Genomic DNA, 21702 nt, shown 5'->3' on the forward strand with positions numbered 1-21702 from the left:
GCCTGTGTTGCCACAAATAAGGAGCCCTAAAAAATGCTTTGCAGTTCCCTCTCTGGTGACATTCAGATGGAAATGAAAAAAAAAAAAAGGGAAAGAAAAAGAAAATCACTGCTGTGATCCGTTTAATTATTTTCACCTTATTATGATTTCATGATAAGAATTCCTTGGAGAGGCATCTATTTTAATGACAATGATAAGGATGGGAGGAAGAGTCCAGAAACCCAGGATATTTTATAACCCCTTGCTTATAACCTCAGTGTCCATCATTTGAGGGCGGAGTGAAGCCGTGAGGTATAGGCGGAGTCCTGGAATGAGTTCTGGACCCCGTTACAGCAAAGGTGTGGACTGGATTGACCCAGAAGGCTGGTAGTGGCATCTGGCCCAAGTGGAGGGTGCATGTTATGGGCGGTGTGGGCTCTTTGATGTCCCTCCCCACCCCCGCCCCATCCCCACCCAAGAAAAAGCTGTGTATGAGCAAGGGCACAAAATGTATGGTTTTTCTCTGAGTCAGAAACGCCCAAATAACAGTAGCTTAAACAGCTTGAGGTTTATTTCTGTCACAGTGCAGGGCCCATGGGGCTGCTCCGCCACTCTGTGGGACTCCAGCTCCTTCTGCCTTCTTCCATCCTCACCACACACCTGCCGCTTGTGATCCAGATGGCTGCTGCGGCGCGAGCCATCACGTCAGCAGTCCAGCCTGTGGCACGGAGAGAAAGAGAGGAGAAAGGGATGCCTGGGCCCTTCAGGGACATTTCTAGAAGTTGCAAGTACCACTCTGGCTTGTAGCCTGTTGCCAGAGGTCAGTCTCACGGCCAAGCTTTGGCAGCCCAATTGCAGTGAAAGTTGGGAAATGAGACCTAAATTCTTAATCTAAGAATTTCTTAATTTAAATGTGGCCTTAATTCAGATGTGTGCCAGCTGAAAACATCCTTGGTGGTAGGAAGGGAGACGGCAGCAAGGACAGTCACGGCCACGGCCAGGACATATCAGCAGGATGCTCTCCTGGTTCTTCCCCTGCAGTTACCTTTGAGTAGCGGGACTGCAGGTGGGGGAGCATGGGGGTCCGAGCGGTTTGGGGTGGTGCCCTGTAGGGCTTTGGGGCCATCTTAGGGGGCCAAGATAGAGAGTGTCTCGGGGTCCGAGCAGAGGGGCGACGTGACTGAGTTCCCTCCCAAGACCTTCACAGTCTTGAAACACGTTAAGGGCTCAACGCTAAAAACACGGTAGAGCTCAGCACTGAAACCCTGTAAATAAAAGTGAAGGAACTCACCACCCATTGCAGTAATGAATCCGTTCCATATTAACATTGGTTTGGAAGAGAAGCGATCTCTTCCAAAACAGAGCCAATGGAGGGACGAGGACGGCGTTGCTGCACGTGTTTGGAAATCTCTCTGATGTCTCAAGAGAAGACCCCCAGGGCCCACTGCTGGCGCTGCGTCCAGCTCACTGCAGGGCTCGCATCACGGGGCCTCCGGAAGGCTTCGCTCTAAACTTTCAAGGAAATGGGCAAATGACATCTCGGTGTTATTAAAATAATTTTGACTTTGTGGACCCCCTGCAAACACGTCAGGGACAACCCCCCCCCCAGGGTTCCCCAGACCACACTTTGAGAACGTCTGATCTAACCAGTATTGAGTGAGCACCTACTGTGTGCAGGCACTGCTCCAGGTAGGGAAACGCACAGGGCACAAAGCGTGTTGGGGTTTTCAGGGCTTTACTTTGGCCGCTTTGTTGAGACTGGACCACGTTGGGGTCCTGCCAGGAGAATGTTCTAGCAGTGGCCTTGCTTGGCTTGTAGCTGGGGCACGGTGCGGGGGGCCGGGGCCGGGGCCGATACTGGATATTTTTGACGGCAGGTCCTACAGGATGGCCCAGTGGGCTGGGTGATGGAGCAGAAAGGCTGAAGCCTGGGCTCCTGGCAGGACTCAGGAGGGAAAGGCTGAGCCAGGAGCTGGTCCCGGGAGAAGGCAGGCTCTCCTGCTGCGAGCAGGTTGGGTTTCAGGTGCTTGTTGGCCGTCAGGTGGAGTGAGCAGCACCCGGCCGAGGTCTGGGTTGGGGACTTGGGCGCGGTCAGTGTCATCAGGGCGTCAGAGCTGGGCTGCGGAGGCAGGAGGGCTCTGCGTTCTGGGACTGGAGCCCAGCCTCACAGCGCGCCGGCGAGGCGGGAGGGCCCGGGGACCGCGGGCAGGGGCAGGACCTGATTCAGGACCTGGGTTTGGCCACTCAGGGACCTCGGGAAAAGTGGGTGAGCGGTGGTGCGGTAGCCACACGAGTCCTTACTCAGAAGGGTCTCCAAGCCGTGTCTCCCAGTAGAACGGGAAATTTTTGCAAACCGGTATGTAAATTATGAAACCGTTTTTGAAAAGGAAAAAAAAACATGATGAAACGCTCATACGACGGTCCGTAGGTGCCTTGGAAGCGGCTCTGGCCGCCACACCCCACATAGGCAGCAGCAGTTGCCCTGGGAGAGCGGGCCGCGCGGGCAGGGGGCACAGAGGAGCTCCTGCCTTGGGGTCCCCCGGGGGCTTCGCAGAGGGGGCTTCTCAACAGCATCCTGGAGGGACCAGATTCGAGCTACATCCAAGAGGAGCTGATAGCGCGCCAGGCTGTGGTCCTGCCCAGCTGACTGACATGTATCACCGCCTCTTAACGTTTCTCATGAATTGAAGGGATTAGGCTTCCTGAACACCATGGACCTTTGTTGTTTGTAATTGAAATCTACAAAGTAGTCTGAAGGAGTGTGCGGATTCCTTTGTATATTTATTTTTACCGTTCTTGTTTACATTTCTGTTTTTATGTACGTTTTCTCCTATGTATTGATTTTAGCAGTGCCTGCTCACAAAACATTTTTGGTTTTTTTTTTTATACATAGGACTGAATAGTCAAAAAGGTTTGGCGACTAAAGATGCCTAAGACTGGTGACCCGAATGCCCAGAGTTCCCATCCCAGAACCCGTCTTTCTTTCTCAGCCACATGAGCTTCCCTGCTACCCAGGGGCACTGGGACTCGGTGGGCTCCTGCCCTTACTTGAAAGCGGATGTGTCCCTGAGGCAGCGGCCTCTGGTTGCCCAGGGGACCTGCGTGTGACACAGGGCACTGGACTTTGTGTTGAGGAGTCATGCGTTCTCTCCGTGCTTATTTCTGTTGTCTTGCAGCGCCCTTAAGCAACGACTGCATCCTTTTACTTTCTCCTGTCTTGATGAGTGGGGAGCAGGGCGCGTGGCCACAGCTTCCCTCTCCTGTTCCAGTAAGAAGAAAGCCATGGCTCGGGAGTTTTAGGGTTCCCGGGCATCCTCCCGTGTTTGTTTCTGGCTCTTACTGCCGTACTTAGACCTCCGTAGTCTTCACTGATGGCGCATCTCTTCCTGCTGCCCCTTGGGCACGTTATTTCCCGGTGGCAGTGTAGTGTTGGGTCGTGTCATGGTCACAAATGGAAGGAGGAGAGCTGAGGAGAAGGCTCCACTCAGCTGGCTCCTTCTTGTTCAGTGGTTCTTTTAAGCCTGTGTTGGTTGGACTCGGTGAAGCCAAGCTGACGAGTGTCCGTTTTGGTCCTCAAGGCAGGAAGGCCAAGGAGACGATCGGCGCCGCCCGGGAGAGCCTGGCCAGGATGGTAGGCGGGAGACCTCAGGACGTGATCTTCACTTCCGGGGGCACCGAGGTAAACGGCCCGCACGGCCTCTCATCCTTAGCTGCACCCACGGTAAAAAGCGACAGCGGCTCCCTCCTGGTATCATGATGTTGTAAAGAAAGAGTAACGCTATGTCTTGGTCGTGTGCGGGTTGGCTTGATGTAACAAGCCAGCGCTTATCCCGTAAGTGACTTCCAGGGCTCTGATAGATGTTGTTTGCTGTCTCTCGTATAAAGTAACTTGCTTCGCGTTGCTCTTCCAATAAAGAGAGTTTCCCCTTCATTTCGCCCTAGAATCTCATTCCTTTGAATCCCAAAGTTGTTGACCTTATGAGGGGTGTGAGATTTCCAGTCTGAAAGGCCATCATCAAAAAGTCTACCGATAACAAATGCTGGAGGGGGTGTGGAGAAAAGGGACCCTCCTGCACTGCGGGTGGGAATGTAAACGGGGCCGCCACCGTGGAGAACAGTATGGAGGTTTCTTAAAAAACCAGACCCATTGGAGTTCCCGTGGTGGCTCAGTGGTTAATGAATCCGATAGGAACCATGAGGTTGCGGGTTTGACCCCTGGCCTTGCTCGGTGGGAGCAGCCCTAGAAAAGACAAAAACAGAACAGAACAGAACTATCATATGATCCAGCAGTCCTATTCCAGGGCATATGTCCAGGAGAAAGGAAAACACTGATTCGAAGAGACACATGCTCCCCAGTGGTCATAGCAGCACTGTTTACAGAAGCCAAGACAGGGAAACAACCTAAATGTCCATCAACAGGAGGGGATGAAGATGTGGCTCATATTCAGTGGAATGCCGGCCTCGGCCATTAAAAAAGGATGAAATAATCCCATTTGCAGCAACATGGACCGACCTAGAGGTTATCATACTCAGTGAAGTCAGACAAAGACAAATACCATATGAGATCACTTAGATGTGGAATCTTAAAAAAAAGATCATACATCAGGTCAGTCTCCCAAAGCAACAGAAGTAAAAGGGAAAATAAACCAGTGGGACCTAATCAAACTGACACGCTTTTGCACAGCAAAGGAAACCATAAAAAAAAAAAAAAAAAAGACAACCTACCGAATGGGAGAAAATGGTTTCAAATCATGCAGCTGACAAGGGCTTAATCTCTAAAATATATGAACAACTTATACAACTCAACAGCAAAAAAACACAACAGCCCAACTGAAAAATGGGCAAAAGACCTGAGTAGACATTTCTCCAAAGAAGATATACAGATGGCCAACAAGCACGTAAAAAAATACTCAACATCCCTGATTATTAGAATAGAAATGCAAATCAAAACTACCTTGAGATACCACCTCACACCAGTCAGAATGGCCATCATTAATAAGCCCACAAAGAACAAGTGCTGGAGGGGGTGTGGAGAAAAGGGAACCCTCCTGCACTGTTGGTGGGAATGTAAGCTGGTACGACCACTATGGAAAACAGTATGGAGGCACCTCAGAAGGCTAAACTTGGAACTACCACGTGACCCAGCAATCCTGTTCCTGGGCATATATTCAGTCAAAACTTTCCTTGAAGAAGACACATGCACCTGTATGTTCACTGCAGTACTATTCACAACAGCCAAGACATGGAAACAAACTAAATGTCCACCAACAGATGAATGGATTAAGAAGATGTGGTGTGTATATATACACAATGGAATACTACTCAGCCATAAAAAAGAACAAAATGATGCCATTTGTGGCAACATAGATGGAACTAGAGATTCTCATACTAAGTGAAGTAAGTCAGAGAAAGACAAATACCATATAATATCATTTATATCTGGAATCTAATATACGGCACAAATAAACCTTTCCACAGAAAAGAAACTCCTGGACTTGGAGAACAGACGTGATTGCCAAGGGGGACAGAGTGGGAGGGACTGGGAGTCTGGGCTTAATAGATGCAAATTATTGCATTTGGAATGGAGATCTTGCTGTACAGCACTGGGAACTGTATCTAGTCACTTGTGATGGCACGTGATGGAGGGTAATATGAGAAAGAATGCATGTATATATATGTGTGTGTGACTGGGTCACTTTGCTGTACAGTAGAAAATTGACAACACTGTGAACCAACTATAATGGAAGAAATAAAAATCATTAAAAAAGAAAACTATAAAAGAAAATAATTTTTTTAAAATAAAAAAATGATACAAATGAACTTTTTACAAAACAGAAATAGACTCACAGACATAGAAAACCAATTTATGGTTACCAAAGGGGAAGGGAGAAGGACAAATTAGGAGTTTGTGATTCACAGATACACGCTACTGTATTTAAAATAAACAACAAGAGCCTACTGTACAGCATGAGGAACTATATTCAATATCCTGCAATAACCTAAATGGAAAAGAATCTGAAAAAGAATATCTTTACATTTCATGTTTACATAACATCGTAAATCAGCTATACTTCAAATAAAAAGAGTGTAAGGTTTGACTCTTTTCAAATGTACATCTTTTTATTTATCTATTTATTTTTTTGTCTTTTTAGGGCTGCAACTGTGGCCTATGGAAGTTCCTGGTCTAGGGATGGAATCAGAGCTGTAGCTGCCGACCTACACCACAGCCACAGCAACTCCAGATCCAAACCCACGTCCTCGTGGATACTAGTTGGGTTCGTTACTGCTGAGCCACAAGGGGAACTCCAAATGCACGTCTTTTTAAATTGATAGAAGATACTCAGTGACAGTGTGATGGCATCAAGACCTCCAGTCAGTAATTCTGTCTCACTTCCTTGTTGGAGGCGAAGGCATGACAGGTGATGACTGTCCACACGAAAAACAGAGAGGAGTTCCCTTGTGGCAGAGCAGGTAAAGGACCTGGCGTTGTCACTGCAGTGGCTTGGGTCACTGCTGTGGCGCAGGTTTGATCCTTGGCCTGGGAACTTCTGCATGCTGCTGGCCAGGCCACCAAAGCCCAGAAAACAGAGAATCTGCACTATATTATTAGAGTTAGTACATTTAGCAGTTATTAGATTAAAAAAAAATCAGCTCTACTTTTATGTACCACCAACAAACAGATATTTATCAGAGCACAAAAAAAAAAATCAAAAACTTAGGAAATGAATCTAGTAAAACAGATTTTTTTTTTACTTGAGGTATTTATTTTTAGTTAATGAGATTAATAATTTGACTGGGTTTAATGGTATCATTTTACTATCTGTTTTCTTTTTTTTTTTATAATTTTTTTTTCCCACTGTACAGCAAGGGGGTCAGGTTATCCTTACATGTATACATTACAATTACATTTTTCCCCCACCCTTTCTTCTGCTGCAACATGAGTATCTAGACAAAGTTCTCAATGCTATTCAGCAGGATCTCCTTGTAAATCTATTCTAAGTTGTGTCTGATAGTAAAACAGATTTTGTACTCCATCTCCCCACCCCAACCTGGGAAGGAGTAGAAACACGAGTGGGCCTTCAGAGGCCTTCCACATAACTGGAGCCGGGTGCCCTGTTCCCAGACGGGGAAGGGTGAACAAGCAGAATGTATCAGTTCTTTCCAAACTGATCTGTAGATCCCGTGCAACCTCAGTCAAAGTTCTCTCTCTCTCTCTTTTGTTTTTGTTTTTTGTGGAATGGCATAAATTTTATATGGGGATGCAGGGTGCCAAGAGCAGCCAGGAATTCTTGAAGATCAACAAGGCAACACGTGCTCTACTAATTAAGGCAGCTGCTGGTCACGCAGGTGCGACGCCAGGCCGGAGACTGGGGGGTCCGTGGATGGGCCCTGGTCACGTGACCAGGCCTGGTCCTTGTGATGGGTTAGACTGATGGATTTCTTAAATACGGAAGCTTTGATCATGAACGTCGAGACTGATAAGTTCTGCCACCACCGCAGCAAAACAAACGAATTCAGCAGAGCACCCCGAATCAATGGTAAAAAGACCCACTCGTCAGTGGGAGATGTTGGCAGCGCAGTAACTGACGCAAGACCGGCATCCAGAATACGACGGCCGGCAGCCTAGCGGAAAAACGCGCAGGAAGCACGCACTTCACAGAGAAGCCCACGGGATCCCTACCCGGGGAAAGGGACTCGGCCTCGGGCGTGATCAGAACGCGGGGGTGAAGAGCAGAGAAACGCCCCTGCGGTGAAACTTAGGTCCAGCGATGGTACCGACGGAGGATGCAGAGCAGCGAGCACCTTGACCGGGAGCTCCACGTGCTGGAAAACCCTTCCGGCGGGAGGTTGGCGTCGCCAGAGGCGGTCAAGGCCACGCATGCGCTGTCAGCCGGCCGCGCCGCTCAGGGACCCCCTGCGGAAGAACCGCGCGCGTGGGCACCCCGCGCAGGCCGGACTGTGCGGTTCACAGCCGCCGTCGTGTCAGCCGGAGCCTGGGGACAATCCGGAAGTCCCTCTGAAGAGCAGGGACTGATGTGCTCACCCTGATGCCGTCGCGGGGGGGAGCGGGCCCCTCAGCCCCCAGCCCAGCAGCGCCAGGACGGGCGCGGGGCCGGACGGTGTGGGCTGAGCCTGGTAGGGGAAGGGGAGCTGCCGCCCGGCACCTGGGCTCCCACCATCCCCAGGACCAGCGCCCTGGTGGCCCGCAGGGAGCCACCCCAGCTGCCCTGTGGGGCTTTCCTGGCCTCCTCGGGGGCCGGGTGTGCAGGAGCGTGGTGGCCTGGGGCGCACGGTGCGTTTCAGAGGTGACGTGCCGGCTCCAGCAGAGGCTGCTCTGCTCCCATCGCCGCTGGGCGTCTGGTGGAGTCGAGTGCCCCTGGGCCGGTACCGGCAGGTGGAGGCGGCGCGTGGGAGGGGCCCAGGCACCTCCATCCCGTTCTCGGTGGGTCAGATCATCTGACCTGAGGTGTGCAGCCCCGGAAGGCCCGCCTTTCTAGACCAGGAATCGCTGTGCGGGGCAGCAGTGTTTTCTGCGAGGCCGTGACTCGGGGCTGGAGAGAACCACCTGCCTTTCGGAGAAACACGTTTGAACCGCCCGCCCACCACCCTCTCCCCATTACCTGGTTTGATGCGTCTCAGGTCTGGGCGAACCCTGGCAGCAGCCGCCTCCCTTACCCACCAGGACCACCTGTTAAACTCTCAGGGCTTTTTAAGTCCCCTGAGCACCGTGTGACAGTGTGTGTGTCCTCAGAGCAGAACAAGCAGCAGGGACCGCCTCCCCACCGTGCCGTCCTGCCTTCGGATGCTTGAATAGATTTAATCCTCAGTTGGAAAGAAAGTTCAATTCCGGAGTTCCTGCTGTGGCAGAACTGGATCAGCTGTGTCTGCAGTGCTGGGATGCAGGTGGGATCCTTGGCCTGGCACAGAAGGTTTCAATGACCTGGTGTTGCCACTGCTGCCGTGCAGGTAGCAACTGCACTTCAGATCTGATCCTTGACCTGCGAACTCCATGTCCTGCAGGGCCGCCAAAATTAAAAAAAAAAAAAAAAGATATAAATAAATCAATAAATCCTTTAAAAATTAATTCAGTTCAATTCCATTCATGTAAGGTCAAAAAGAGGCAAAATAAGCAAAATCCTGTAGGGCTGCTTACAAAAGAAGGAAAAGCATGAAGAAAGGCAGGGGAGGGGTTGCCATAGACGTCAGGATGCTGCTTAGCTTCAGGCGGTGGTTGAGGGCCCGTCTCCCGGTGTAGGAACCGGCTCTGTCTTGACCCAGGCACGGTTACACGGGTGTTCACTCTCGTGCTTTTTCGTTAAACTTCCCTTTCTATTTCATACACTTTTCTATTTATGTGTTGTATTTAGTAAAAGAAAAGATTTCTTTATGACAGCAACGTCCCCTTGCCCCCATCCTCAGCTCTCCACGTCCTCTCCCTCAGGGGTCCGGGACTGTTAGTGTCCTGCAGAGGTAGCTGTGCCTTAAAAGCCCCAAGTGTGTGGATTGATACACGTCTCTCCTTTTCCCGGGTCTTTGCTGTGTATAAGCAAACGTGTACATACTGCGCCCTTTTTATACCAACTGTAGGAAACCGCACACGATGCTCGCTGCCTTTTGTCCTTTAACAAGTGCCCTTGAGATCCTTGGCATCAGCTCACAGAGTTTCCCTCAGTGCTTTTTTTTTTTTTTGCCACCACCTGTGGCATATGGAAGTTCCGTAGCAGCTGCAGCAACACCAGATCCTTAACCCTCGGTGCCACAGTGGGAACTCCCCCCCTTGGTGCTTTTACATCGGCTTGGTGTCCCTTGAATGAGTGTAATTACGTTAACGAGTCCCTTTAATGGACATTGAGGGGTTTCCTGAGGTCTTGCTGTTACACTATTGTACACTTAATAAATGTTACATCCATCATTTTGCTTCTGTGCAAGTGTAGCTGTAGGATCAAGTCTAGAAATGCAGAATATTTCGGTCTTGGCGCAGCAGAAACAAATCCGACTAGGAACCATGAAGATGCAGTTTCGATCCATGGCCTCTCTCAGTGGCTTAAGGATCCAGTGTTGCTGTGAGCTGTGGTGTAGGTCGCAGATGTGGCTCAGATCTGGCGTTGCTGTGGCTGTGGTGTAGGCTGGCGGCTACAGCTCCAATTAGACTCCTAGCCTGGGAACCTCCGTATGCTGCGGGTGTGGCCCTAAAAAGACAAAAGACCAAAAAAAAAAAAAAAAAAAAAAAAAACTGTGGCAATAGATTTCCTGGGTCAGAGGGCTTGCTTGATATAACCTTAACGGAGGTTGGGCCAGTTCACGCTGCCACCAGTGATGGGTGCCTGGGCAAAATATCTTTTTTTAAAAAAGTTCACTGAAGTATAGTTGTTTACATTGCTATGTTGACCTCTGCTGTACAGCAAAGCGTATACAGATGCACCTTCTGTATCAGGTGTTCAGACACACATGTCCGTCCCCAGACAGGCTGTCACCGAATATACTGAGTGGATTCTTTGTGTTACGCAGCAGGTTCCCGTTGACCATTCATGACATATACAAAACTGTGCATTTCAAAATATCTTTTTTGATTGATTTAGAAAATTTTAAAAAGTGCATAATATTGCTTAACAAAAAAAAAAAAAAAATGCATAATTCACCAGAAATGTCGTCTGACATTTTTGAAAGTTTAAAATTCCCGAGTCTTTTTGCAGTTAAATCTTTTTTTTTTTTTCTTATCTTTTTAGGGGCTCACTTGCAGCATATGGAAGTTCCCAGGCTAGGGGTCAAATCAGAGTTGTAGCTGCCAGCCTACTCCACAGCCACAACAACACGGGATCCAAGCCTCTGTCTGTGACCTACACCACAGCTCAGAGCAACACCAGATCCTTAACCCACTGAGCGGGGCCAGGGATCAAACCCGAGTCCTCATGGATCCTAGTTGGGTTTGTCAGCTCTGAGCCTCGACAACGCCCTTCAGTCAGACCTCTGAAAAGGTGCAGGAGTTCCCTGGCGGTGAAGGAGGTTGAGGATCCGGCGTCCTCATGACTGTGGCCCCGGTCCCTGCTGTGGGTGGGGTCCCTGGCCTGAGAACTTCCGCAGGATGTGGCTGTGCCCCCCCAAAAGTGCAGTGCAGGAGTGAGTGTCTTTGAGGCCTCTCCCCCTTTTCCCTGTTAGCCCCCAAGGGAAACACGAGTGGGAGAGGTTGTTACTGCAAGTCTCCCCGCAGGGTCGTTTCCTAAGTGAGTTCTCTGTGATGTCTCTGCAGTCAAACAATTTAGTCATCCATTCTGCCCTGAAACATTTCCACAAAACCCACATCTCAGAGGGGGACGCGGCCGAGCATCCTCGCCCCGTGGCGGGGGCCTTGCCCCACTTCATCACCTGCACCGTGGAGCACGACTCCATCCGCCTGCCCCTGGAGCACCTGGTGGAGGAACGAGAGGCAGGTGAGTGAGTGGCTGGGGGGGGCGGGGGGGTGCGACCTGGTGAATCATTCACCCTCCCGCGCGCTGCCTGGCTGGCTCGGGTGCAAGGGTCACACAGCCTGTCCTTGCAGATGTTCCCGGAGGGAAAACTCAATAGTCTGCTGTACAGCGGGTCACTGGTCACCGAATATGATGTGTCAGACTCTTCTGTATGATGAATCTATGCATAACAGATATGATAAATGTATGAATAACATGCCTATAATAGCTAACCATTGCTTTTCATTGTTTGATTTTAATAATTAAATCTTGGGAGTTCTGGTCGTGGCTCAGTGGTTGATGAATCCTACTAGGAGCCATGAGGTTGTGGGTTCGACCCCTGGCCTTGCTCAGTGGGTTAAGGATCCTGCGTTGCCGTGAGCTGTGGTGTAGGTCGCAGACGTGGCCCGGATCCTGAGTTGCTGTGGCTGTGGTGTAGGCTGCCAGCTGCAGTTCCGATTAGACCCCTAGCCTGGGAACCTCCGTATGCTGCAGGTGCGGCCCTAGAAAAGACAAAAAAAAAAAATCGTGGCTTGCATTCCCTCTGGTAAAGAAAAAAGACCACATAGACATTAGCTTCTGGTGGGAAAAGCAAAAAGGAGTGCTTCCTGCCCGGAGCCCTTATCTCAGCAGAGGAGGCGAGGCCCCCAGGTGAGGGCGGAGAGGGGCGGGCCCCTAGCCAGGCCGTCTGAGGGGCAGGTGAGCTTGGCCAGCAGTAGCAATGGCCCTGGTCCCTTCTGGTCCTTGCTACGGCGATGTGACGTCTTGAGACACAGATGTAGATACTAGCTTTTGAAAATATATTGGAGGTGGGGGGGAGAGAGAAGATATTTTGGAGTTCCATGTGGCTCATTGGGGTAATGACCCAGCATGGCCACGGCTGTGGTGTGGGTTCAATCCCTGGCCCAGGAACTTCCGCATCCTGTGGGCATGGCCGAAACAATTAAGAATAAAATAAAGAGGGAGATCTCTAATTGAAAATAGAAAAGAAAAAAAGAAAACACAAGAGTCATTTTTCTCAGGCAGCCACCGTTGGACCGTCCTTGGAATAAGACGTGGCTTTCCCCCAGCATCAGCCGCTTTACCCGATCTGCCTGGACGCCTGAGGGAGGCAGCGGAAGTGGTTTTTTCTATTTACCAGTTTTCCCTTCGACTGCCGGAAAGGTTTTTCTCTTTATGGTTTTACCTGAACGCACCTCTTTAACTAAAAAAAGTCAGGTCTGGAGTTCCCCTCGTGGCTCAGGGGTTAACGAACCCGATGAGCTTCCATGAGGACACGGGTTCAATCCCTGTCCTCGCTCAGTGGGTTCAGGATCAGACGTTGCTGTGGTTGTGGTGTAGGCCGGCAGCCGTAGCTCCAATTCAGCCCTTAGCCTAGGAACCTCCATATGCCATGGATGCAGCCCTTAAAAAAATTATAATAATAATAAAATAAATAAATAACAGATAAGTCAATGGTGACTTGACCTCCACCGTCCCCCCCCACACTGTCCACTTGTTTTGTTTTGCTTTTGATGTCAACTCGATGGAAATGGAACTCACTTACTGTCGGCTTCACCCACTTGAAGTGTTCGATTGAGCAGTTTTGTGTGTGTTGACAGCGTCCTGCAGCCGCCCCGTCCCGCAGGCAATTGTAGAGCAGACGTCATGGCCGCAAAAGGGGCCTGGTGTCTGTGAACCGCAGCCCCGCTTCCTTAGCCCTAAGCAACCGGGAAACTCTGTCTGCAGATCCCCCCCCCCACCCCCGACCCCGCGCTTTCGCAGGAAGAAAACCGTGTGACTTGTGTGGTCTTTCACGAGTGACGCCTCCTACTCAGCAGCATGTTTTCAAGATCTGCCCACGTGCCGCGGCCCGTGTCAGGATTTCGTTCCTTCTTATGGGGACCGCAGTCGCGTTTTGCACACGCACTCGTCGGTTGAGGAGCGTTTGACGTCATGAATACTCTGCCCGTGTGAGATTCGTGTGGAAAGCTTCACGTGGACGTGCGTTTTGTTGCTTTCGGGTCGGTCCCCGGAGTGGCATTGCTGGGTCATGCGGTGACTCTGTGCTTCACCGTTGGACGTGTCTCTATGTCTCATCCAACCCTTTCTAGTGCAAAGTAGCTGCACCAGTTCACACTGTCACCTGAGGGTTCCCGTTGCTCCACGTCCTCGCCAGCATTTGCTCTTGTCTCCCTTTCCCGGTAACTTTGTCCTAGTGGGCACGGCGTGGGGTCTCACGGGGGTTTCGATTTGTATCCCCTGAGGGCTGGTGCTGTTGACCACATGCTCAGCAGCTCCCCTTGGGGCCTGACAGCGGACGTGCCAGTACCCCCTTCTCTTGTTGCCCCCACCCCCACCCCGGGAGCCCCCCGGGCCTAGACTGTTGAGGCCGGCCCCTCTGGCCCACATCCTGGGTGTAAGGCGAGGGCCTCTGGGCGTCAGAACCCCGTCCTCTGCCTGCCCCGGCCGCCCCAGCCCTGCTCCTGGCGCCGTGCGCCCTGCGCCAGCCTGGTCTCTGGATGGACCCTTTCCTGCTGTACGTGGGGTGAGCTTTCACCTCGCGGTGCCCTGAGGGGGGTTCCTACCGCTCTTCATCTAACGCCATCGTCTTTCTATCTTCTGGAAATTCCTCATCCTCAGCTGATCGCCCTTGTTGAGAAAAATCCGTGCTCTCAGTTTCATGGGACCTTGTGGCGGGAGGGAAGTGGGTGCATTTGTCTTTACCGCGTGGAACCCAGAACCTCGAGTTAGTCGCCTCTGCCTGTCTTCTGTCTGCAGTAGTGAGAGTCTGAGTGCCTGGAACATGGCACAGTAGGCGCTTAATGAAGGCTGGGTCAAGTGCCGAGTGAGTGAAGGGCAAGTGCTTGCAGCATCGAGATGCGCAGTGAACTGAGGGCGTCTTACTACGCCTCTTGCGGGTCCCTTGGAGGCGGAACAGAGAGCCTCCCCAGGCGGCTTGTTAACTGGGGTTCGTCAGTGATGCCTTCCAGCCAGTGGTCTCTGGACAGGGTGATAAAGGGGGACTCACCTTCCTTCACAGTTTTCTGACCTTTACAATGGCTTTTCCCACTGTGTCTACATGCATATTCTAGGGAGTTCCCTGGTGGTCTAGGGGTTAGGAATCGGCATTTTTACCACCGCTGCCCACGTTAAATCCCTGGTCTGGAAGCTGAGATCCCACATAATTGCCCCTGTTCACCAAGGCCACAAAAAAAAAAAAGAAAAAAGAAAAAAAGTGAAATAAAAACAGTTGAGTTCACTTAAAAATTTTTTTTAATAAATAAGGGAACATTCCAGAGAAGACCCTGTGGGCTTGACCTGGCCCCTTGTGTTTTTCTCCTCAGAGGTCACCTTTGTCCCCGTGTCCAAGGTGAGCGGGCAGGTCAAGGCTGAGGACATCCTGGCGGCTGTGCGCCCGACCACATGCCTGGTGACCATCATGCTGGCCAATAACGAGACCGGCGTGGTCATGGTGAGTCACTGTTCCTTTTAGGAGGATGGTGGCCGGGGGACCGGGAGCTCGTGCAGCCCAGCCTGGCCGCTTCTTTTCCTCTGTTCTTCAGTCTGGTACTTTTTCGCCCGTGCTCATTCATTCCTAATTTCGTCCATTCCGTTTTCACCCATCCGGGGCAGCCTACTCAGCTGTGTGTTTCCTTCCTCAGCCGGTGCCTGACATCAGCCGGCGAGTCAGAGCCCTGAACCAGCAGCGGGCGGCCCGCGGGCTGCCTGTGCTGCTCCTGCACACGGACGCCGCGCAGGCCTTGGGGAAGAGGCGCGTGGACGTGTGGGACCTGGGCGTGGACTTCCTGACCATCGTGGGCCACAAGGTGCGTCCCTGGAGGCCGCCTTCCTGCCCTCCTGGCGGGGAGACGCATCCGTGCCCCTTGAAGCTCACCTCTGAGCAGAGCCTGTGGCACTGCTCCTCCTTTGCCCCCCAGCACTGGGTGCACCTGCCCAGAGCGAGGCCCCGGCACCAGAGGACAGATGCCTCTCGGCCCTGCCCTTGGCAGCTTGGAGGGGAGCCGGGCAGAGCTGAGACACTGGGTGCTCAATGGGGATGCTGGGCAGCGCAGCTGGTACCGGGCAGCAGGGGCAGCCAGGCAAGGCTGGGGGGACGTTGTGGGGGTGGGGGTGGAGCTGAGGTCTCAGGTGGGTTTAGCCAGGAAGTGAGGGTTCTCTGCCCCCGGAGAGAGCATGTGCAGAGCCCTGGTCAGCCCCTCACGCCCCGCCAGGGACGGAAGATGCAGGTTCGAGAGTGATTGCTTCCCCAACTTGATTTAAAGTGTGGCTGGGCGTGCGAAGGGGTGCTTTTAGGACCTCCATCCCAGGTGGTGCTGGGGGCCTCGTGCACAGTGAACACCCTTCTTAGCTTTTGTGCATCTTCCCAGCAGCCCGTTGGAACCTGGGATATTTTTAGTCCTTTACTCTCAGCGGGTTCCCAAAGGAGCGTGTGTGCGGGACTGACGGGGTGGCCCTTGAAGTTGTTGCCTGACACGGATTTGCGAGCGTGGCGTCACACTCAGGAATAGCCCTTGGTGACCTCTTGCTCAGCCCCTCCCCTTCGCGGGGCCTCCCCCTTGGTGTGCAGGTGCTCTGCTGCCCCCCCGAGCGCCGGAGTCCAGCACCTGCCCCACCCCTGAAGGCTTTTGTGACCCCCACGTGTCAGGATCGGGGACAGACAAGTAGCAGGGCTGTGGAGCCGCAGGCATCAGCCCGTCGGTTAGCAAGCATCTCCGTGTGCCCTCGGCACTCAGCACGCGTCCGGAGGGGGTCCCCAGAAGGTTCTTATGAAGTGAACGACTACTTTCCTTTCAGTTCTATGGCCCCAGGATCGGAGCACTGTACGTCCGAGGGCTCGGGGAGCTCACCCCTCTGTACCCCATGCTGTTTGGAGGTGGACAAGAGCGGAATTTCAGGCCAGGGTAAGGTAGGAGGTTGACCTGGTCTCTGACCCCCTGGCCCTGCTGTTCGTCTGTACGGCAGTGGCTCTTCTGTGTCCTGGAAGCACTGTCATGGCCCAGACGTCATCTCCACTGGGTCAGACGTGGCTGCACCAGTCAACTCTACACCCAGGACTCACAGGTCTGCCGTCTGTTTGGGGTGATTCAAGGCAGAGGAAGGAAATCTCCCTCTTTCAGCCGCTTCAAAGTGCAAGTTCCTTTGGTTCCTTTGCCCCCCACCCCAATGATGAGAGGCCTGGGGAGCCCCTGCTGAGACGTGCTGCCCTCCTCTCAACTGTGGGGTGAGCTGGGCCGTGAAGAAGCCCCCCGGTTTCCTCTATGGTGGCTCCTGTGTCCCTGGGGTGTTCCAACCGGGTCATGAGGTGGGACCAGCACCACATGTGTTGGCAGAAACTTGATAATTAGGGGGAGAGATGGCCGATGGGTGGCGCGTTTCCTGGGGGCTCTTTTGCCTCCTTTATCCCACACTTGGAGCAGAAGAAGCCAGCAGTTCAGAAACACCAATGAAGGCTGACAGAAAGTACCCAGCAAAGCCGGGTCTCTCTGGCTGGTGGACCAGGGAAAGGACAGCCCAGCAAGACAGAGCGCTTAAGGCGATACCTGCTTCCTCCAGCCAGTCGACAGAAAACTGCTGCCACCCCACCCTTGCCACAAGGTCACGTGGGGAGCCGGGTCCTCTGCCCAGAGCCCTCCTGTGTGTCAGGCAGGGCCAAGTGAGGAGCCAGGACTTCTGCCCCCACCACAGTAGTGTACCCCCCCCACAGGGTCAGTGGAGGATGTGGGGGCCCTGGGCTTCCACCCACTCCCATCACTGTCAAGGTCCTTTCTCCCCTTGGGCCTTTCCACAGGCCTAGGAGGGACCTGAACGTCTGCCTCCACTCGGCAGTGATGAACTGGCACAGTCCTTCTGCCAGAGCAGGGTCAAAAAGCCAGCTAACACCGAAGCGTTAAGAAACATCCAGACTCACAATAAGCAGATATCCAGGCTTCAGCTGAAAATCGCTCATCGTACTGAGAAACAGAAAAATCTTAAAGAAAAGAGATAATCCGCAGATGCCAATAGTGAGATGACAAAGATGTTAGAATTATCTGACAAGCGATTTTAAGGCACATACAATAAAAATGCTTTCTGTGCAATTATGAACACACCTAAAACAAAAGAAATAGAAAGTATCAGGAAAAAAAGAGGCTGTAGAGAAGAACTAAATGTAAATTTCAGAACTAAAAACTACAACCAAAGTAAAAAGCTCAGTGGATGGAATCGGCAGCAGAATAGGGGCAGCAGAGGAAAGACTCAGTGAACTAAAAGAATAATAGAATAAATCAGTCTGAAAAACAGAGAGGACATAGACTTCAAAAGAACTGCACAGTGCCCCAGGGACCGGTGGGACTGTAACAAAAGATCCATCCTTCATTTCATTGAGGCCCCAAGTGAGAGGAGAAAGAAGGCAGATGAAAAAGAACTTGAAGAAATAATGGCTGGAAACTTCTCATATTTGGCAAGGAAAAAAATCTACAGATTCAAGAAGCTGAACAAAACCAAAACAGGTTAAACCAAAAGAAATCTATCCCCAGACATGAGAAGTAAACTTCCATAAATGAAAGACAAAGAAAAACTCCTGGGAGGTCCCGTCGTGGCACAGTGGTTAACAAATCCGACTAGGAACCATGAGGTTGTGGGTTCAATCCCTGGCCTTGCTCAGTGGGCTAAGGATCTGGTGTTGCCGTGAGCTATGGTGTAGGTCGCAGATGCGGCTTGGATCCCACGTTGCTGTGGCTGTGGCGTAGGCTGGTAGCAACAGCGCTGATTAAAGCCCTAGCCTGGGAACCTCCATGTGCCATGGGAGCGGCCCTAGAAAAGGCAAAAAGACAAAAAAGAAAGAAAGAAAGAAAAAAAGAAAAGAAAAAAAAGAAAAGAAAAAGTCCCAAAAGCACCCAGTAGAGACAAAAAGAACCCAACGCCTTACCTATAGGGAAAAATAATTTGAATGGCTGGGAATTACTCATTAGAAGCCATGGAGGCCAGAGGAAGTAATGCAGTATTTGGCAAAAGTTCAAAGAAAAGAAGTCTCAAGCCAGAATCATACACAGCAGAGATATCTTTCAGGAACTAAGAAGATATCAGGAATCATCAGATGGTAGTTCCTATTGCAGCTCAGCAGGTTAAGAACCTGACATAGTGTCTGTAAGTTTTCGGGTTCAATCCCTGGCCTTGTTCAGTGGGTTGAGGATCTGGCATTGCTGTGAGCTGTGGTGTAGGTCGCAGATGTGGCTTGGATCTGGAGTTGCTGTGGCTGTGGTGTAGGCCAGCAGCTGCAGCTCTGATTTGATCCCTAGCCTGGAAACTTCCATATGTCTTGGGTACAGCCCTAAAAAAGAAAAAAGAAAAAAAGAAAAAAACCCCAAACCCAAACAAACAAAAATTAAAATGGCAGACTTAAGCCCAAACATCAACAATTACATTAAGTGTAAATGGAATAAACACACCAGTCAAAAGGCAGAGATTGGCAGAGTAGACTTTTAAAAACCGACCCAATTATATGCCATCTTCAAATATAGCAGTAGAAGCAATTTGAAAGTAAAGGATGGATACAGCAGAAATTATCACAACATTGTAAACCAACTGTACCTCCATAAAACTTTTAAATAACTGAAAAGAAAAAATAAGCAAAAAAAAAAAAAGGTAAAGGGTGGAAAAAAATGTATCACACAAACAGGGAAGCAGGAATAGCTGTCTAACATTAGACATAGGAGACTCCTGAGCAGAGAAAATTACAGAGGTGGGGTACGTAATGATGACAGAGTCAGTCCACCAAGAAGACACAGCAGTTCTGAATGTGGATGCCCTAAAGAGTAGAGCTGCAAGATGCGTGAGACAAAAACTGATTGAACTGAAAGGAAAAATCAACAAATCCACAGTTCAGATGAAGACGTCACACCCTTCCCTCAACAATAGATAGAACGACTGGACAGAAATTGTCTAGGATAAAGAAGAACTCAGTAGTACCCATCAACCAACAAGATCTCATCAGCATGTTTTAGAAACTCTGCCCAGCAACCGCAAAGTACACATTCTTTTCAGCTGCCATGGAGTATATACTAATATCGACCAAATTCTGTGCCATTAAACTAACCTCAGTACATTAAAGACCTGAGACTGTACAGAGTGTTTTCTTTAACTGCAGTGGAATCAAACTAGACACCAATACCTGGAAAGTCATAGGAAAATCTCCAAACACTTAGAAACCAACAGAATGCTTATAAATAACCCATGGGCCAAGGAGGAAGCCTCAGATACACTGAAGCGAGTGAAAATGAAAATACAACATACCAAAATTTAAGAGACACAGTTAAAGCACTGCAGAGAGGGAAATTTACAGCACTAAATGCGTAAGTTAGAAAAAAAAGAATCGCGAGTGAATCATTTCAGCTTCCACCTGAAGAACCAAAAAAAAAAAAAAAAAAAAAAAAAAAAAAAAAAAAAAATGTAGAGCAAAATAAACCCAAAGCAAACAGAAGGAAGGAAATAACAAAGATGTGACTAGAAATCAATGAAATTAAAAACGAAAGCGACTTTTAAGAAATCAATGAAATGAAGAGCTGGCGCTTTGAAAACAGTGATAAAATTGACAAGTCTCTAGTAAGGCTCACAAAAAGAAACAAATTGCCAATATCAAGAATGAAATAATGTATCACTACAAGTGCTACAGACTCAAAAGGATCCCGGATGCTGCAGACAAACCTCCACTCATGAATGTGGTAACTCCGACGAAGTGTATGTTCCACTTCCCAAAAATTATAAACTACTACGATTCACCTAATATGAGATAGGTCATTTGAATAGTTCTATAACTATTAGGAAATTGATTTTGTAATTTTTTGGTCTTTTTTTTAAGGCCACACCCGTGGCATATGAAAGTTCTTGGCCTAGGGGGCTGAATCGGAGCTGCAGCTACACCACAGCCACAGCAACTCGAGATCTGAGCCACATCTGTGACCTGCACTACAGCTCATGGCAACGCTGGATCCTTAACCCACTGATCAAGACCAGGGATCGAACCTGAATCCTCACGGATACTAGTTGGATTCGTTGCCGCTGAGCCACAATGGGAACGCCCTGATTCTGTCATTTTTAAATTCCTCAAAAAAAGCCTCTAGACCCAGATAGTTTCACAGACTTCTACAAAATATTTAATGAATTAGCACTATTTCTAAGCAGTCTCTTCCAGAAAATAGAAGAGGAAACACGTCCCAATTCATTTTGTGAATTGATAGCAAAATCAAAGGCAAAGACAGTACAAAAAAAGAAAATAAGAGATCAAATATTTCTCGTGAGTTTAGATGCAGAAACCTTTTTTTTTTTTTTGTCTTTTTGTCTTTTTAGGGCCACACCCACTGGCATATGGAGGTTCCCAGGCTAGGGTCTAATCGGAGCTACAGTTGCCAGCCTTTGCCAGAGCCACAGCAACGCGGGATCCGAGCCGCGTCTGCGACCTACACCACAGCTCAGGGCAACGCCGGATCCTTAACCCACTGAGCGAGGCCAGGGATCGAACCCGTAACCTCATGGTTCATAGTCGGATTTGTTTCTGCTGTGCCACGACAGGAACTCCAGATGCAGAAATCTTTAACAAAGTATTATCCGATGGAATCTGGTGCTATGGGTGATATATATATCAACATGAAGTGGACTTCCACGGATACAAGGCTGGTGGATTCAGTGTTTAAACATCCGTATCAATCAGTGTAATCCAGCATATTAAAGAAAGAAGAAAACACTGCCATTTGATGAAAAGCATTCAATAAAACTCGACATTCGTTTGTTAAAAATCCTCACAAAAATATGACTGGAGGAGAACTACTTCAATTTAAAAAGAGCATCTACCAGAAACCTACAGCTAACATCATACTTGTTGGTGAAAAGCCTTCATGTTTTACTCCTGTGATCAGGAACAAGCCCAGGCTGTCCATTCGCACACGCTTATCCAACAGCGCCGACAATTCTAATCAGTGCAGAGCACAAGAAAAGGAAATATAAGGGATATAGATTGGAAAGGAAGAGGAAAAACGTTTCCTATTTATTGATCACGGATTGTGTATGTAGAAAAATCCCAAGGAATAGATAAGAAAACTCCCAGAACTAATAGGTGTGTTCACTGAGATCACAGGATACAAACTAAACGTACAAAATCAATTGCATTTCTGTATGTTGGTAATGAACTTACAGACAGCAAAATTAAAAGTACAATCCTGGAGTTCTCGTTGTGGCTCAGAGGTTAACCAACCCGACTAGGAACCATGAGGTTGCAGGTTCAATCCCTGGCCTCGCTCAG

General features: G+C 49.9%; 1 protein-coding gene across 3 annotated transcripts in view; it reads left to right on the forward strand.

Moving 5' to 3' along the window:
* The window catches only part of SCLY (selenocysteine lyase), a 37563-nt gene that overhangs the window by 6128 nt on the left and 9733 nt on the right, over positions 1 to 21702 (forward strand). The window contains exons 3-7 of one of the 3 annotated variants that reach the window (XM_021074966.2): positions 3558 to 3658; positions 11228 to 11408; positions 14753 to 14880; positions 15071 to 15235; positions 16224 to 16330. In XM_021074966.2, the coding sequence (XP_020930625.2) occupies positions 3558 to 3658; positions 11228 to 11408; positions 14753 to 14880; positions 15071 to 15235; positions 16224 to 16330 (682 nt within the window). The remainder of the gene's footprint in view (positions 1 to 3557; positions 3659 to 11227; positions 11409 to 14752; positions 14881 to 15070; positions 15236 to 16223; positions 16331 to 21702) is intronic. The other 2 variants (XM_084998859.1, XM_084998858.1) reach the window with 2 other exon arrangements.

The sequence above is a fragment of the Sus scrofa genome, chromosome 15 (genome assembly GCF_054392235.1).
Source record: "Sus scrofa isolate SSC_HxYL_T2T_F1_AM1 chromosome 15, Sscrofa_HxYL_maternal_Yorkshire_Landrace_v2.0, whole genome shotgun sequence".
NCBI classification, from domain to species: Eukaryota; Metazoa; Chordata; class Mammalia; order Artiodactyla; family Suidae; genus Sus; species Sus scrofa.